The sequence below is a fragment of the Neoarius graeffei genome, chromosome 5, assembly GCF_027579695.1.
Source record: "Neoarius graeffei isolate fNeoGra1 chromosome 5, fNeoGra1.pri, whole genome shotgun sequence".
Taxonomy (NCBI): domain Eukaryota; kingdom Metazoa; phylum Chordata; class Actinopteri; order Siluriformes; family Ariidae; genus Neoarius; species Neoarius graeffei.
In genome coordinates, this window is record NC_083573.1 from 111,486,029 (window position 1) to 111,504,481 (window position 18,453).

The window sequence follows — 18,453 nt, forward strand, 5'->3', positions numbered from 1 at the left end:
TATATATTTTCCCCATATCTGGCTGGTAGACTACATGCCTCAATGTGATCTCCCTTTGTAATAAATTTGCGCATTTATCGTGTTGCAACGTTTTAAAACTGTTACATTTCAATCAAATTCTATCTAATTCAAATACGACAGCGCATAATATGTTAATGTGATTCGATGTTCTCATTCGAGCATGACGTGCTGCCTTTGTAAGAAAGCTTTGGTGTGTTTTTTTTTCCACTTTTGTGGTTTCCTGCAGGTGTGGCAAACGATGTTTATCATTTAGCACAATTAAAGATGCTTCCCTTATAAGAAAGCGTGTGTTTTTTTGAAACTGGGGAACTGGGGGTGCGTCAACCTGGTTGGAGTATAGAAGGGGGTGCGCGGCCAAAAAAGTTTGGGAACCACTGCTGTAGCCCATGGTCAGCGCCCGTAGTACTGGTCAGGAAAAAAGACGGAACCCACCGGTTTTGTGTGGACTTCCGCCGCCTAAATGCAGTTACAATTAAGGATTCACATCCTCTTCCTCGGGTTGACGACACGTTGGATAGACTGGCAGGAGCTAACATTTTTAGCACAATTTACTTGACAGCTGGGTATTGGCAAATCCCTCTTAATCCTGCAGACAAAGAGAAAACGGCCTTCTCTACGGGTGCTGGCTTATACCAGTTCCGCATGATGCCACTGGGCCTTTCCAATGCCCCTCCTAGTTTTCAACGCTTGATGGAGCTTGTCCTTCATGGCTTACATTGGAGCATTTGCTTAATTTATTTAGATGACATCATAGTCTATAGCAAGAACTTCACACAACATCTTCAGCACCTAAAAGAGGTTTTCCAACGTTTTCATTCTGCAGGCCTCAAACTAAAGCCTTCTAAATGTCACCTTGCCCGTGCTTCAGTCACATTCCTTGGTCATCGGGTCTCCAGCAATGGAGTTGAGCCTGACCCTACTAACACAGAGAAGGTTTCTAATTGGCCAGTTCCACAGTCAGCCACTCAAGTCAGAGCATTCCTGGGCTTGTGTTCCTATTATAGGCACTTCATTCAAGATTTTGCACATATCGCTGATCCCTTACACCGTCTTACACACAAAGGAGTGCCATTCATTTGGTCGGCTGAAGCTGAGGAGGCGTTTTCAATACTGAAGCAGGCCTTAACATCACCAGCAATCATGGCTTTTCCAAATCTTTTGGCACCTTTTCTTCTCTACATAGATGCATCACTCCATGCAGTTGGTTCTGTCTTGTCACAGTGGCTTAATGGTAAAGAACATGTAATTGCATATGCCAGCCATCTGCTGTCAGCATCAGAGAGAAAATGGTCTACGTTCGACCGTGAGCTGTGGGCCATTGTTTGGGCTGTGCGTCATTTTCGCCATTATCTCGCAGCTCACCCTTTCACCATTATTACTGACCACAAACCCTTGGTAGGCCTCAAAAAGTTGCCATTAGACCAGGATCCCACTGGATGGAGAGCTTGCTGGTCAGTGGAGCTAGACCTCTATGACTGGTGCATAGTCCACCGCGATGGTGCCAAACATCTCAATGCTGACGCTATGTCTCGCTGCCCACCTTTTGAGCTCACTGAGAGTCATAGTTCTACTCAGCTCACCGATACACTGCCTTCAGATAAGGCTACACAGACAGTTGACATCACTGTACAATCAGGCATTGCCTGGAGCTGCATGTCCATTAATCAGGTGCAAATACAAACTGAGTGGAACATTGCAGAACAACAACAGGCAGACCCAGACCTTGCCATGGTCTTTTCTTGGGTTACAACAGGCAGACGACCACCATTGTGGAGGTTATGCGGGGCCTCTCCCTACCTTAGGAAAATGTGGTCCCAGTTCAGTTGTCTTGCCGTGGCCGATGGACTGTTGGTCAGAAGTTCACTCTCCCCTCCTGGAATAGAGCAAGTAGTGATTCCTACATCTCTCATTCCCGAAATACTGCATCACGTCCATGGCCATCCAGGTGCTGGTCACTATGGCTTTGCCAAGTCATTAGACAAGGCACAACATAAATTCTATTGGCCATATATGTCTGCTGACATCTCCAAACACTGTGCTCAATGTCTACTGTGTCAGTCACGGCGTTCCCCTGTGCCTCGCCCTCAGGCACCACTAGTGTCTATCGCTCCGGACCACCCATTTCAAATTGTCGCTGCGGACATAACAGAATTGCCCATGTCAACCAAAGGTTACCGTTATGTTTTGGTCATGATGGACTTGTACGCAAAGTTTATCAATCTCTACCCTTTAAGAGACCAAACAGCTGTCTCTGTGGCACACTGCATTTTTGAGCAGTATGTACCACAGCATGGGGTTCCTGAATCACTGCATTCGGATCAAGGCAGACAGTTCGAATCAGATCTTGTGAAGCAGCTTTGCACTCTCTTGTCCATCCATAAGCTTCGCACTTCACCTTACCACACACAGTGTGATGGAGCAGTGGAGCATTATAATCGCACACTAAAAGAAGACCTCGCCAAATATCTTCTGGAGGTTGGACAAGAATGGGATGACCATTTACCCCAGATTGCACTGGCTTATAATACAACTACACACACAAGTACAGGGTTCACACCTTTCTTTTTAGCCCATGGCCGTGAAGCTCAAATTCCATTGGATAGTTTGCTCACACCTGAAACCCACCACACTCTAGCCACAGGAGGAACCCCTGCTGCATATGCTCACCATCTACGCCAGCGACTTTCTAGTGCTTACAAGTCAGCCACGGCTTTTAGAGGTAAAGCTCAGGAGCGACAACGTTGTTACTATAACCGCCACCTGAAATACACCCCATATCAGGCAGGGGATCTGATTTTAGTGGATGATCCAGCCCACCAACGCAACAAAATAGCCCCATGCTGGATTGGCCCATACCAAGTCATACAGCCTCTGGCCCCTTCTGATAGCTCTCCACCTGTCACCTTTTTAGTGCATGATCTTTCCCACCCTAGTGCAAAACCCAAAGCTATCCATTACAACCGCACCAAACCACTCATTAGTGATCCCTCACAGCCCCTACAGCACATCACACCATCCAACAAACACCAGGCACTTCTGACCACCCTCTCTGGGTTTCTGCCATGTCCTAGTTTGCCAGCCACACCAACATTTCCCCAACATCCCCATATACATCCACCTACACCACAACACCCCCAAGATGCACCCACTGATGACATGGCCTCTGTCGCTGGACGTTCATCAATGCCCAATCCTATGCCATCTCCAGATCCCCTCTCACAATTGAGCACACGAGTGGCCACTCGTTCACTCCCCAGTCGGGCACGCCGGGTGCCCTCTAACCTTTGGGACTTTCAATTATCATAATGGACACTTGTTTAAACTCTAATGGACACTTGTTTCATGCTTATTGTATTCTTCAAGCATTATTGGGATTTTTTTTTTTCGCTCTCTATCTTACCTTTGGCTGCTCACCTACTCCAATGTTAGACTAGGAATTAGTCTGAGGCTTACCTTCTTTGTGTTATGTTTTTTTTTTGTTGTTGTTGTTCCTTACCTTAACAGTGCTGTGCTTTTGTGTTGATTTCAAAGGAAATGAGGACATTTCTTTGGGGGTAGGGGAGTATTATGTAGCACTGGAAATGTCAACTCTTATTTTGAATGCACTACAGCAGTAAATGTGCAAGGACTTTTATCTTGGAGGAGGTTCAGCTAGAAGAGGAAGCGAGGTAGATTGGAGGTATCAGAAAAAAGACGGGCGCGTGAGCCCAGAGCGCGTTGGGGTTTTTGTTCAGTAGCCTAGAGCGTGAGCAGCCTCCTCATGTTGTATACTGGAGAAGTTGTTGAATAAACCTTCTGGAGTTCTACATACAACTAACCCCCATGCGATTTCTAGATGCCCCCCCCCAGAACTAACTTTACACATATAATACATATATTTTAGCATATGTGTAGCTTTCAACAAAAACTTATCAGGTGCTGCAGTGGCTGAATTCTTGAAAATAGACAAAATGGAACAAAAAGTTTTTTGAGCAAAATGTAGGTTTTCTACCAATAATATGTACTAACCCTCTACAACCCGATTCCAAAAAAGTTGGGACAAAGTACAAATTGTAAATAAAAACGGAATGCAATAATTTACAAATCTCAAAAACTGATATTGTATTCACAATAGAACATAGACAACATATCAAATGTCGAAAGTGAGACATTTTGAAATTTCATGCCAAATATTGGCTCATTTGAAATTTCATGACAGCAACACATCTCAAAAAAGTTGGGACAGGGGCAATAAGAGGCTGGAAAAGTTAAAGGTACAAAAAAGGAACAGCTGGAGGACCAAATTGCAACTCATTAGGTCAATTGGCAATAGGTCATTAACATGACTGGGTATAAAAAGAGCATCTTGGAGTGGCAGCGGCTCTCAGAAGTAAAGATGGGAAGAGGATCACCAATCCCCCTAATTCTGCGCCAACAAATAGTGGAGCAATATCAGAAAGGAGTTCAACAGTGTACAATTGCAAAGAGTTTGACCATATCATCATCTACAGTGCATAATATCATCAAAAGATTCAGAGAATCTGGAAGAATCTCTGTGCGTAAGGGTCAAGGCCGGAAAACCATACTGGGTGCCCATGATCTTCGGGCCCTTAGACGGCACTGCATCACATACAGGCATGCTTCTGTATTGGAAATCACAAAATGGGCTCAGGAATATTTCCAGAGAACATTATCTGTGAACGCAATTCACCGTGCCATCCACCGTGGCCAGCTAAAACTCTATAGTTCAAAGAAGAAGCTGTATCTAAACATGATCCAGAAGCGCAGACGTCTTCTCTGGGCCAAGGCTCATTTAAAATGGACTGTGGCAAAGTGGGAAACTGTTCTGTGGTCAGACGAATCAAAATGTGAAGTTCTTTATGGAAATCAGGGACGCCGTGTCATTCGGACTAAAGAGGAGAAGGACGACCCAAGTTGTTATCGGCGCTCAGTTCAGAAGCCTGCATCTCTGATGGTATGGGGTTGCATTAGTGCGTGTGGCATGGGCAGCTTACACATCTGGAAAGACACCATCAATGCTGAAAGGTATATCCAGGTTCTAGAGCAACATATGCTCCCATCCAGACGACGTCTCTTTCAGGGAAGACCTTGCATTTTCCAACATGACAATGCCAAACCACATACTGCATCAATTACAGCATCATGGCTGCGTAGAAGAAGGGTCCGGGTACTGAACTGGCCAGCCTGCAGTCCACATCTTTCACCCATAGAAAACATTTGGCGCATCATAAAACGGAAGATACGACAAAAAAGACCTAAGACAGTTGAGCAACTAGAATCCTACATTAGACAAGAATGGGTTAACATTCCTATCCCTAAACTTGAGCAACTTGTCTCCTCAGTCCCCAGACGTTTACAGACTGTTGTAAAGAGAAAAGGGGATGTCTCACAGTGGGAAACATGGCCTTGTCCCAACTTTTTTGAGATGTGTTGTTGTCATGAAATTTAAAATCACCTAATTTTTCTCTTTAAATGATACATTTTCTCAGTTTAAACATTTGATATGTCATCTATGTTCTATTCTGAATAAAATATGGAATTTTGAAACTTCCACATCATTGCATTCCGTTTTTATTTACAATTTGTACTTTGTCCCAACTTTTTTGGAATCGGGGTTGTACTTGAAGAAAATACATACAGTACATTATACCAAATTGCATGGAAATATTTTTATTTAGGCAACTGTTATATACACGTACATACATACCCAAGTACACATACCTGCAATCATTTATATTTTATTTATTTTTTTTAAATTAAGTTCTGGTGCCTCACTTATGTGAGCAGCTGATGGTCCTTCAGTAGGGGTGGGACTATCATTTTAATTGCAGTGATGACAGCACTTGAGTGGTGTGCATGCTGGGAATGGAGAAAACGGTGATAGTATAGAGGCTGTGAGATGTTTCGATAAAGTTGCTGCACACAAGTCACCTTGTATTGATGAATAAGTATGGTGTTGGGGTTCTCTGGATTGTAGAGTTTTTTAGGCCTAATCATCCTACAGGGAGGTAAATTAGCTCGGCTCCATGGCAAGTGGGTTTCTGTGTTTGTTTTCAATTTTGTTTCAGCTAGCTATTCACCTGTATAAGCCACACTGGGAGAACCGGCTTTTATGTTACACACCGGCAATTATGTAACATTATGTACTCTAAAACCTCACTCGCCATGTGTGATTTTCTCCCACAGTGAAGATCATGCATTGATATAGTTGTTTAAAATTGCCTATTTATTGAGTATATCAGGTTAGAATTGGAGAAATAGGTGTGCTGTCTTTCAGTTGAATTGGAATGAAACCTTTAAATGTGATTTTCTCCAATTTCATTTTGGGGGGATAATCAGGTTTTAAAACGCTTCTAGTTGAGAAACATGCAAATTTGTTAATATCAACAAAAAATATCAATATTTGATCATGTGAAGGGTTTCCCAGGTGGATACATGCATATTTTATTATCATCCCCGCCGTACATTAATGTCCCTTGTAAACAAGGGTTTGACTTTGTTCTGCATAAAGTGAGCAATGTGCATACAGAAATGAAATGTCTAGTCATGTCCCCACAAACCATGACTGTGACTTTGGTCCCCATAATGTAACACAAGGATTTTTTTTTTTTTGTGTGTGTGTGTGTGTGTGTGTGTGTGTGTGTGTGTGTGTGAGAGTTACCCTCAGTGCAGACTGAAGCTCATCCTTTAGTGAGTTGATCTCCTGTTTCAGATACTGAATTTCTGAGTCCTTTATACGGAGCAGGACCTAAAACACAGGACACATTGAGTGTGTGTGTGTGTGTGTGTGTATATATACACCAAACATGTACCATGTGTGAATTACCAAAGCTGTGTGTGTGTGTCTGTGTGTTTTACCTCCAGTTCATACAGGTCTTTTCCCTGTGTGAGAGGTGAAGGTGTTTTCTCTCCACTGTAGGAGGAACGCATGCGAGAGATCTCCACTGTCAGACGGTTATTCAGCTCCTTACACAAACACACACACACGAATAATAGCTGTTAATTCTCTGTGGCTGTATTCTGTGTATTGGGGGGGGGGGGTTTGCCCCTGTTGATTCTCTCTCTGACACTGCTGCAGTGTGTGTGTGTGTGTGTGTGTACCTGGTTGTGTGTGTGTGTAGTTGTTGATTCTCTCTCTGACACTGCTGCAGTGTGTGTGTGTGTGTGTGTGTGTGTACCTGGTTGTGTGTGTGTGTAGTTGTTGATTCTCTCTCTGACACTGCTGCAGTGTGTGTGTGTGTGTGTGTGTGTGTGTGTGTACCTGGTTGTGTGTGTGTAGTTGTTGATTCTCTCTCTGACACTGCTGCAGTGTGTGTGTGTGTGTGTGTGTGTGTGTGTGTGTGTACCTGGTTGTGTGTGTGTAGTTGTTGATTCTCTCTCTGACACTGCTGCAGTGCCTGTCTCTCGGCCTCCAGTGCCTGAGCAAGGTGTGTGTTCTCCAGACATTTCTGAGAGTACTGCTCGGATAACACCTCCAGCTCACGGTGGATGGATTGTAACTCCTCCCTACACACACACAAAAAAAAACCATAGATACACCCAAAAAATATGAACAAACACATAGACAGACACAGAAAAATAAACAGTGACGCACAAATGTACACAAACACACAGACAAGAAAAACACATGAAAACACAAATAAATAGAAACACAAATAAACACAAACACACAATGATACGCACAAAAGCAGAGGGACAGGAACAGTAATGATCTCAATCCCAAATGTCTTCATTGTATAGCAAAAACTAGACTTTCAGAGGGGCCTGTGTGTGTATGTATATATAGACACGAGTGTTTGACTGGGAAATACACCACTTGTATTTTTCATACAAACTACGTCAGGAACATATTTTCCAGTATCTTCACTCTTGAGAAAACTGATGAATTATTTTGATTAACTTGAGCAGTTTTTGCTTGTGAATGTGTCTATATAATAAAAAGAAAATTACACGTTGGCTTTAAGATATGAAGTTTATCTTCCCGTGTTGAAAAATTCATATTTTTCATACAGAATGTATCCCAGACCTGAGTGACATATTTTCCATATTTTCGCTCATGATGATATTGATGATGTCACTTCCAGTGTTTTCCTGATGACGACACACACTGTCAAAATGGTAAACCAGTTCACAGTTAAAATCCTTTTAATTAAATTCTGTATTTTTTTGTGGATGACAAAAAGAATATTAACCGATGTCCGATGCTGTAGTATGCTCTGGCCCCATCCCAATGCGGCGTGGCGATGTAGCTTACAGCAGGTTATGGTCGCTGAACTGCTGGCTGTCCAGGTGGTGCTCTGAAAACAGTGTGGGCTTTATAGATAATTGGGCTAATTTTGAGGGCACTGCTGGCCTGTTAGGGCGGGACGGTATCCATCCCACTCGGGAAGGTGCTGCTCTCATTTCCTGCAGCATAGGTCATAGTCTCAGAACAGGCCTAGTTAATTTCTGACAATCCAGAGCCAAGGCCAGGGAGCAGACGAACAGGCTAAACCGACTGTCTGCTAGCTGCACAGAGTCGTCACTCAGGGCCCACTACATCGAGACTGTGTCTGTTCCCCGAGCTCAACAAAAAGGTAGAAATTTTCAGAGAGTTTGTTCCAGTAACCTAATCAATATAAAATTAGATCAGACTGACTGTACAGCTGCTGCCAGCACCTTTGATCTAAAGGTGGGGCTATTAAATATTAGATCTCTTACATCTAAAGCGCTAATGGTTAATGAACTCATTACTGATCAGGAGTTTAATGTACTGTGTTTAACAGAAACATGGATTAAGCCAAATGAATATATAGCATTAAATGAAGCGAGTCCTCCTGGATACAGTTATATACACCAGCCTTGTCTAACTGGCAGAGGAGGAGGCGTCGCGGTTATTTATAACGATTATCTAGGTGTAACACACAAACCTGGTTATAAATTTAATACATTTGAAGTTCTTCATACTAATATAATGTATGTAGCCTCGAAAAATAAGTCTATCCAGTTAATTCCGTTGCTTATTATTTACAGGCCCCTGGGGCCATATTCTGAGTTTCTTTCTGAATTTGCAGATTTTATCTCAGATCTGGTTATTTCCTTAGACAAAGCTTTAGTTGTCGGAGATTTTAATATCCACTTCGATAACCCAGAAGACCCTTTGAAAACAGCGTTTGTGTCCATCTTAGATTCAGTCGGGATTAAGCAGAATGTCATAGGACCAACCCATAATGGTGGTCACACCCTTGATCTAATACTAACATTCAGATTAAACGTAGACAATATAGTCACACTTCCACAGTCTGAAGTTATCTCAGATCATTATCTCATCTCATTCAAACTATGTCTGAGTAATAATATATGCACCTCACCACGCTACTGTATTAAACGTACTTTCACGTCAACTACTGCACAGAGCTTTATAAATGATCTCCCAGAGCTGTCAACTTTGATTGGGTCACTGTCAGCCCCTGCAGAACTTGATCAGGCAACTGAATGCTTAGAGTCAACATTCCGCCATACTTTAGATAATGTAGCTCCTCTAAAAAGGAAAATGGTCAGAGACAAAAAATTAGCACCCTGGTATAATGATGACACTCGCACATTAAAACAGACCACTCGAAAATTAGAACGTAAATGGCGTCAAACAAAATTGGTAGCGTTCAAATTAGTGTGGAAGGAGAGCTTCCTGAAGTATAGAAAAGCTCTTAGTGCTGCGAGATCAACATATCTCTCCTCCCTAATAGAAGATAACAAAAATAATCCTAGATTCCTATTTAATACTGTAGCAAAATTAACCAGCAATAAGTCCACTATAGACACATGCACACCTGCAGTATGTAGTAGCAACGACTTCATGAATTTTTCCCCAGATAAATTCTGTAGCCTCCCTGTTTTCAAATCATCCCTGTTGGAGCTGTACTTTGAATTACTGACCTCCACCTATAATACGGACTTTTCATGTACTTGGTCTGTGTACCGTGACTGTGGTTGCCACAGATCAATTTAGTCTAATTTTAATTGTATGATTTTTCTCTTTTATACCTTCGGGGAAATGCCTTGCATGGGTCGCCCGTTCGCGTTCTCCCCTTTGGGCTGACTTACTTTATTATGTTTATTTTTATGTTTATTTCTTTTTTTTAATGTTTATTTTGTAACAGTCCAATAAAGTTGGTAAAAAAAAAATTTTAATGACAAAATTGAGAATATCCGACAAAAAATTCAAACTACTAATTTAAGGTCAGACAATGAAAGTGACCTTGTAGTTAACAATATAACTGTATCAGATCATCAGTTAGAATGTTTTACTCCCCTTAGAGAAACTGAATTACTTTCATTAATCTCTACATCAAAAGCCTCAACTTGTGTACTAGATCCCTTACCTACACGTCTATTCAAACAGATAATGCCTGGAGTAATTGAACCGCTTCTAAAAATAATAAATTCTTCTCTTATGATTGGCTATGCACCCAAATCCTTTAAACTAGCAGTTATCAAACCCCTGATTAAAAAACCTGACCTTGATCCCTGTCAGCTGTCCAATTATCGGCCAATATCAAACCTCCCCTTTATCTCCAAGATCCTTGAAAAAGCTGTGGCACAGCAGTTATGCTCATATTTACATAGGAATAACATCCATGAAATGTATCAGTCAGGATTTAGACCTCATCATAGCACAGAGACAGCACTGGTTAAAGTAGTAAACGACCTACTGTTGGCGTCTGATCAGGGCTGTGTCTCGCTACTTGTGTTGCTTGACCTTAGTGCAGCATTTGATACCATTGATCATTCCATTCTTCTGGATAGACTAGAAAATGTTGTGGGAGTTAAGGGAACGGCCCTCTCCTGGCTCAGCTCTTATTTAACTGATCGCTATCAGTATGTTGATGTAAATGGTGATTTTTCTAGACATACTGAGGTAAAGTTTGGTGTTCCACAAGGTTCTGACTTAGGCCCACTGCTTTTTTACTTTATATATGTTCCCTCTGGGTGATATTATTCGTAAGCACGGTATTAGTTTCCACTGTTATGCCGATGAGACACAGTTGTATGTTTCTGCAAAGCCAGATGAGAGACACCAGCTTAATAGAATTGAGGAATGCGTAAAGGACATTAGACACTGGATGTTTATTAACTTCCTTCTGCTTAACTCTGACAAGACTGAAGTACTTGTACTCGGACCACATGCAGCTAGAAGTAAGTTTTCTGATTCCACAGTAACTCTGGATGGCCTTTCTGTTTCTTCACGTGCAGCAGTAAAAGACCTCGGAGTGATTATTGACCCCAGTCTTTCATTCGAAACTCACATTGATAACATCACCCGGATAGCTTTCTTTCATCTCAGAAATATTGCTAAAATAAATTTAATGTCACTACACAACGCAGAAAAAACAGTTCATGCTTTTGTTACCTCCAGGTTGGATTATTGTAATGCCTGACTGTCTGGATGTTCCAATAAGTGCATAAACAAGCTCCAGTCAGTTCAAAATGCAGCAGCAAGAGTCCTTACTAGAACTAGAAAATATGACCCCATCACCCCTGTCTTATCCACACTGCATTGGCTCCCAATCAAATTTCGTATTGATTATAAAATACTACTATTGACCTTTAAAGCACTGAATGGTCTCGCGCCACAGTACCTGAGCGAACTTCTGGTCCTTTATGACCTGCCATGCCTACTTGGTCAAAAGGTGCAGGCTATCTGCTGGTACCTCGTATAGTGAAGGCTACATCAGGGGGCGGAGCCTTTTCTTACAAAGCCCCACAGTTATGGAACAGCCTTCCAAGTCGTGTTTGGGAATCAGACACAGTCTCAGTCTTTAAGTCTAGGCTGAAAACATCTGTTTAGTCAAGCCTTTTGTTAATGGTGTTTATGAGGTAAAGGTGTAGATCTGGAGGATCCTCAGACAGAGTGTTTTGGTCAACTGGGATGTATGGATGCTGTCAGTCCCCACTCGCTTGCTCACTCGAGTTTGTTGATGGTGTAGTGGCTGCTGCTTTATGTCCTGGGGCTCCCTCATGCCTTCTGGCGCGCGTGTGTGTGTGTGTGTACATACACACACACACATACATACACACACACACACACACACACACACAAGTATACATACATACATACATACATACATACATACATACATACATACAACACAGACACACACATACCTGAAGTACCATAAACAGCACTTTAATTTACTCTCCTCAAGCAGCCAGGGAAGTATAAGAATGTGCTGTGGCTCTTGGACGTTAGTCTATTCGTGAATATGCTCTCTGACGCATGCTCTCTCTCTCTGGGCAGGCAACTTTGTTGATGTGGAGGACGACCACAACAAGCTTGAGCCTTCCACAGGCTTTGCCGGTGAATGTCCCTGCATTCCCCACGTCTGGGATGACAACAGACTCCGTCGCAGTCAGCACCCCCCTGAGACCTCACTCTTGGCCCGTTTGGGCTCCCCGCCTCCTACATGAACTACACCCCACGCACGCTACACTTTCCCTACACTTCTCCTTCCTTAATTTTTCATGAAATTCACTACCTTTTGCACTGACTACTTGGGTCTTGGGTCTGTTCTCCTTGCCTTGCAGTGCGAATCTCACACTGGTGGAGAATGTGGGCATGAGCATGACACTCCTACCCATCTCCACATGGAAACACTCCTGCAGCACCTCCTGGAGATCAGTCTCCAACAACAAGAGGTGACACAAGAACTCGTCAAAGGTCTCCAATTTGTCACCCAGGAGCTGCTGCAGCAAAAGCCCAGACCCTCTACCCTCCTGGGCTGTCTCCTGGACCCCCACCAGGAGGCTCTCTATCTGCTCCCCAAACTTACCCCAACAGACAATGTGAAGGCTTACAGTGGTGCTTGAAAGTTTGTGAACCCTTTAGAATTTTCTATATTTCTGCATAACTATGACCTAAAACATGATCAGATTTTCACGCAAGTCCTAAAAGTAGATAAAGAGAACCCAGTTAAACCCAGTTATTTATTTACTAAGGAAAATGATCCAATATTACATATCTGTGAGTATGTGAACCTCGAGGATTAGCAGTTAATTTGAAGGTGAAATTAGAGTCAGGTGTTTTCAATCAATGGGATGACAATCAGGTGTGAGTGGGCACCCTGTTTTATTTAAAGAACAGGGATCTATCAAAGTCTGATCTTCACAACACGTTTGTGGAAGTGTATCATGGCATGAACAAAGGAGATTTCTGAGGACCTCAGAAAAAGGGTTGTTGATGTTCATCAGGCTGAAAAAGGTTACAAAACCATCTCTAAAGAGTTTGGACTCCACCAATCCACAGTCAGACAGATTGTGTACAAATGTAGAAAATTCAAGACCATTGTTACCCTCCCTGGGAGTGGTCGACCAACAAAGATCACTCCAAGAGCAAGGCGTGCAATAGTCGGCAAGGTCACAAAGGACCCCAGGGTAACTTCTAAGCAACTGAAGGCCTCTCTCACATTCGCTAATGTTAATGTTCATGAGTCCACCATCAGGAGAACACTGAACAACAATGGTGTGCATGGCAGGGTTGCAAGGAGAAAGCCACTGCTCTCCAAAAAGAACATTGCTGCTCATCTACAGTTTGCTAAAGATGACGTGGACAAGCCAGAAGGTTATTGTAAAAATATTTTGTGGACAGATGAGACCAAAATATAACTTTTTGGTTTAAATGAGAAGCATTATGTTTGGAGAAAGGAAAACACTGCATTCCAGCATAAGAACCTTATCCCATCTGTGAAACATGGTGGTGGTAGTATCATGGTTTGGGCCTGTTTTGCTGCATCTGGGCCAGGATGGCTTGCCATCATTGATGGAATAATGAATTCTAAATTATACCAGTGAATTCAAAAGGAAAATGTCAGGACATCTGTCCATGAACTGAATCTCAAGAGAAGGTGGATCATGCAGCAAGACAACGACCCTAAGCACACAAGTTGTTCTACCAAAGAATGGTTAAAGAAGAATAAAGTTAATGTTTTGGAATGGCCAAGTCAAAGTCCTGACCTTAATCCAATGGAAATGTTGTGGAAGGACCTGAAGCGAGCAGTTCATGTGAGGAAACCCACCAACATCCCAGAGTTGAAGCTGTTCTGTACGGAGGAACGGGCTAAAATTCCTCCAAGCCAGTGTGCAGGACTGATCAACAGTTACCGCAAATGTTTAGTTGCAGTTATTGCTGCACAAGGGGGTCACACCAGATACTGAAAGCAAAGGTTCACATACTTTTGCCACTCACAGATATGTAATATTGGATCATTTTCCTCAATAAATAAATGACCAAGTATAATATTTTTGTCTCATTTGTTTAACTTGGTTCTCTTTATCTACTATCAGGACTTGTGTGAAAATCTAAAGATGTTTTAGGTCATATTTATGCAGAAGTACAGAAAATTCTAAAGGGTTCACAAACTTTTAAGTACCACTGTATCTGTATGCTTTTGAGCATATAGTGTACTGAGAAGGCTGGCCAGAATGGGCTCAGGCTCCCCTCCTCATGGGAGAAGTCCAACTGGCTTACTTCAGCCTTCTGCTGGCCTTGGCAGAGGATTACCCACTTCTGAAGGAGCAGATTTTGGGGCACTGTGGGTTCTCCTCCTGCCAGGCTGTGACAGAGTTCCTCCGCTAGGCCTATTGGGCTGGCACTATCCCTGTACCCAGATGGATGAACTGTTGAGGACCACCATGCACTTGTTGCAGCCCGAGAAATGCTCAGGGGTGCAGGTCCTAGAGTGGGTCACTATGGACCAGTTCTTCCAGGCCCTTCCCCCTGAAGAGTGTATGGCCATTAGGATGAGGGCTCCTCAGACCCCTACCGATCTGGTGGGCACCCTGGAGTGTGCCCTGGCGACCCTGGGCCTGAGCAAACAAGAGGCTGTGAAAATGAAGCTGGGGGTGCAGGAACACCTGCTCTCACCTCCTGGCCCATCACTGGGCCCCAAGGGCATCCACCTCACCCCACTCCCTCTCCAGAGCCCCTCAACAAGCCCATGCTGACCACACCCATGCAACCCCCCTCTGCTCCAGCCTGGAAACCATGGGTAGCTGGCTGCGTTGTCCACTCACCCACCTCTCGTCTCCCGAGTGCCCCTGTGGGGGTGGAGGTCCTCCTCAACTCCAGCAGCACCATCACCCTGGTTCGGTCCTCAATCCTGCCTCTGGCTGCAGAGCACCATGGTACTTTCAAGGTTGCCTGTGTGCATGAGGATGTATGAGAGATGGCCACCACCCACATCAAAATTGGGGATATGAGAGGTGAGTGGAAATTGACTGTTGGTATGGGTCCTGACCTCCCTGTCCCTCTCCTCCTAGGTCAAGACTGGCACGGGTTCCCATAGGAGCTGTCCACTACCCAGAGGATGAGGTGACTACATACTCCACGAAGGCCAGTGGACTGCACCCTGCCATTCTGAGATGTGTGCCTGACTGGGGAGCATGAGGACGCTGAGGCCCACGCTGCAGAAACACACACCAACTCTAACCCACTCTCATGTATGTTTAAGCAAGTGGCACCTGAAGGGAACTTCGGGCAGGAACAGAAACAAGATGAGCAGCTAAAGAACCGTTGGGGTCAGGTTCACTTAGTAGAAGGGGAGGACCATCAGCCAGGGCAGCCACTCCCCCACACATACTTCCTGGTCTGCCACAGCCTGCTGTATCAGTATACCAAGTGCCAGGGCCAAGAAGTGCATGTGCTGGTAGTCCCCTGCTCTAAAGGGGACATTGTAATGCATCTGGCTCACTTCAACCCTCAAGGGGGCCAGGGAACTGGTTCTGCTGTTCTTCCATGTGGGGCTCCCTAAGTACCTCCTCACCAACCAAAGTACACCTTTCATCTCAAAACTCATGGCTGATGTGTGCCAGTTGTTCCACGTGAAACAGCTCCACACCTCTGTGTACCACCTCCAGATGAACGGGCTTTCAACCAGACCCTGAAGAGGATGCTGAGGCATGTTGTGGACAAGGGTGGTCAAAACTGGGACCTCCTTCTCCCATACATCCTATTTGCAGTCTGGGAGACTCCACAAGCACCTTCTGTTTGGGAGAAGGCCCTGGTACCTCCTAGATGTCACCAAAAAGGCCTGGGAGGAGCAGCCATCCCCTGTTCGGACCACAATTGAGCACATAAGGGAGAAGCAGGAACACATGGATGGGATGGCCCCCATCGTGCGCCAGCACCTGCTCTCCTTCCAGGCAGAAAAAAACCACCTCTGTCACTGGGCAGCCTGTCCCGGGGAGTTCCAAGTTGGCGACCATGTCCTCCTCCTGGTCTTTGCCACAAACTGCAAATTCCTGGCATGCTGACAGGGCCTGTTCACAATAGGGCCTGTTCACTGGCCCCATCTGCAACAGCCGTGTAAGCACAAATGTACCCAGGTTTTCCATATTAATTTGTTGAAACGATGGACTGACCCAATGCCACTGCTCTCAGCATATGCTCTCCTCTACAGGCCCACCCTGGCATACCTTGGTCTAGCAGGGACAAGACCTCTCCAGCCCCCAGCATCAAGAGCTGAACAGAATAGAATGTCTTTATTGTCATTGTATCATTAAAAAACATACAATAAAATTTGGAGTGCAACTCCATTAAGGTGCCATTAGTACAGAAAAAAAAAAACACAACCTCCACATGTTCATTCACAATGTACCAGACAATAACAACAATAACAAAAAAGACAATAAGAATAAATGCAAAAAGATAACAAATAACCATCATAGCAAAAAAGAAGAAAATATTACTGCACATATTGTTGCACATATATGACTGAGTCTGTTTAGGGTGTGTATTGCTGTAGGGAAGAAGCTGTGATTGAATCTGTTAGTCTGGGTTTTGATTGATATGTGTCACTTACCAGAGGGTAACAAGTCAAACAGGTGGAATCCTGGATGTGTACTGTCTCTGATGATGGCTGAGACTCTGCTGAGGTAGCAGGTGTTAGTCATCTCTTCCAGGGGAGGAAGAGGACAGCTGATGGTTTTTCTGAGCTGTACTTATGACCCTTTGCAGAGCCTTCGGTCTGCTTCTGAGAAGTCAGCGCACCAGACTGTAATGCAGTATGTCAGCACACTCTCGATGGAGGAGCAGGAGAACATCACCAGCAGCTGTTCATTCAGACCATTCCTTTTCAATAACCTCAGGAAGTGCATGCATTGCTGAGCCTTTTTCACAGCAGCCATGGTGTTAGTGGACAAGGTGAGGCTGTCAGAGATCTGGGTACACTTAAAAGCATGGGTTTCCTCCGGGTGCTCCGGTTTCCGCCACAGTTCAGGTCCGATTCTGTGTGGACCATAGAAAAGTCAACGTGGTGTCTAAATTCGATGCATATCCGATGCCTTGCATTGATAAACTGCTTGATCGGTTAGGCGCAGCTTGCTTTTTATTCAACACTGGATTTAACAAAGGGATATTGGCAGATCCCCTTGACTCCATTATTTCTGGCAGTGAGGACAGGGAATGGTGGCAGCCGTCGGGGATCTGTTGGTGCAGAATTTGCAGGCCTGCCAACGGTGCTCAGCTGCAGCAATCCTGCTGGCTTCACAGGAATTCGCCCCTTTGTGAATGGCAGAACGCCACTTTCCTCTGTCTTGAGCAGCCTGCTCCCATAAAAGGGGATTGATGCCGAAGGCCTTCAGTGACACTTTGAGTGTGTCTTTGAAACGTTTTCTCTGACCTCCGTGAGAGCGCTTGCCTTCTTGTAGTTCACCATACAGTAGCATCTTTGGGAGCCGGTGATCTGGCATGCAAACTATATGTCCTGCCCAACGAAGCTGTGACTACATCAAGATGGTATGAATGCTAGACAGTCCAGCACGGGTTAAGACCTCCGTGTCTGGTATTTTCTCTTGCCACTTTATGCCAAGAAGTTTTCTGAGGCAGGTAGTGTGGAAGCAATTCAGCATTTTTGCGTGACGCTGATAGACTGTCCAAGTTTCACAGCCATAGAGCAGTGTGGTAAGAACTATGGCCCAGTACACTTTGATCTTGGTCGCTTTGGTGATGCCTCTCCTGTCCCACACACTTTTGTACAGTCTGCCAAAGGCAACACTTGCTTTGGTGAGTCTAGCATTCACTTCGTCCTCAATGACGACATTTCTGGAAAGTGTGCAGCCAAGGTACAGTGCTCAGCGTAAATGAGTATACCCCCTTTGAAAAGTAACATTTTAAACAATATCTCAATGAACACAATTTCCAAAAATGTTGACAAGACAAAAATTAATATAACACCTGTTTAACTTATAACGTGAAAGTAAGGTTAATAATATAACTTAGATTACACATTTTTCAGTTTTACTCAAATTAGGGTGGTGCAAAAATGAGTACACCCCACAACAAAAACTACTACATCTAGTACTTTGTATGGCCTCCATGATTTTTAATGACAGCACCAAGTCTTCTAGGCATGGAATGAACAAGTTGGCAACATTTTGCAACATCAATCTTTTTCCATT

The 18,453-nt window shown here is 44.0% G+C and overlaps 1 protein-coding gene across 4 annotated transcripts in view; it reads right to left on the minus strand.

The window, feature by feature from the left end:
* si:ch73-103b11.2 (trichohyalin) overlaps positions 1-18,453 on the minus strand; it is a 299,632-nt gene that overhangs the window by 16,349 nt on the left and 264,830 nt on the right. For all 4 annotated transcript variants that reach the window (XM_060922770.1, XM_060922768.1, XM_060922767.1 and 1 more), the window contains 3 exons: positions 7,368-7,527; positions 6,880-6,987; positions 6,683-6,769 (listed from right to left, as the gene is read on the minus strand). In XM_060922770.1, the coding sequence (XP_060778753.1) occupies positions 6,683-6,769; positions 6,880-6,987; positions 7,368-7,527 (355 nt within the window). The remainder of the gene's footprint in view (positions 1-6,682; positions 6,770-6,879; positions 6,988-7,367; positions 7,528-18,453) is intronic.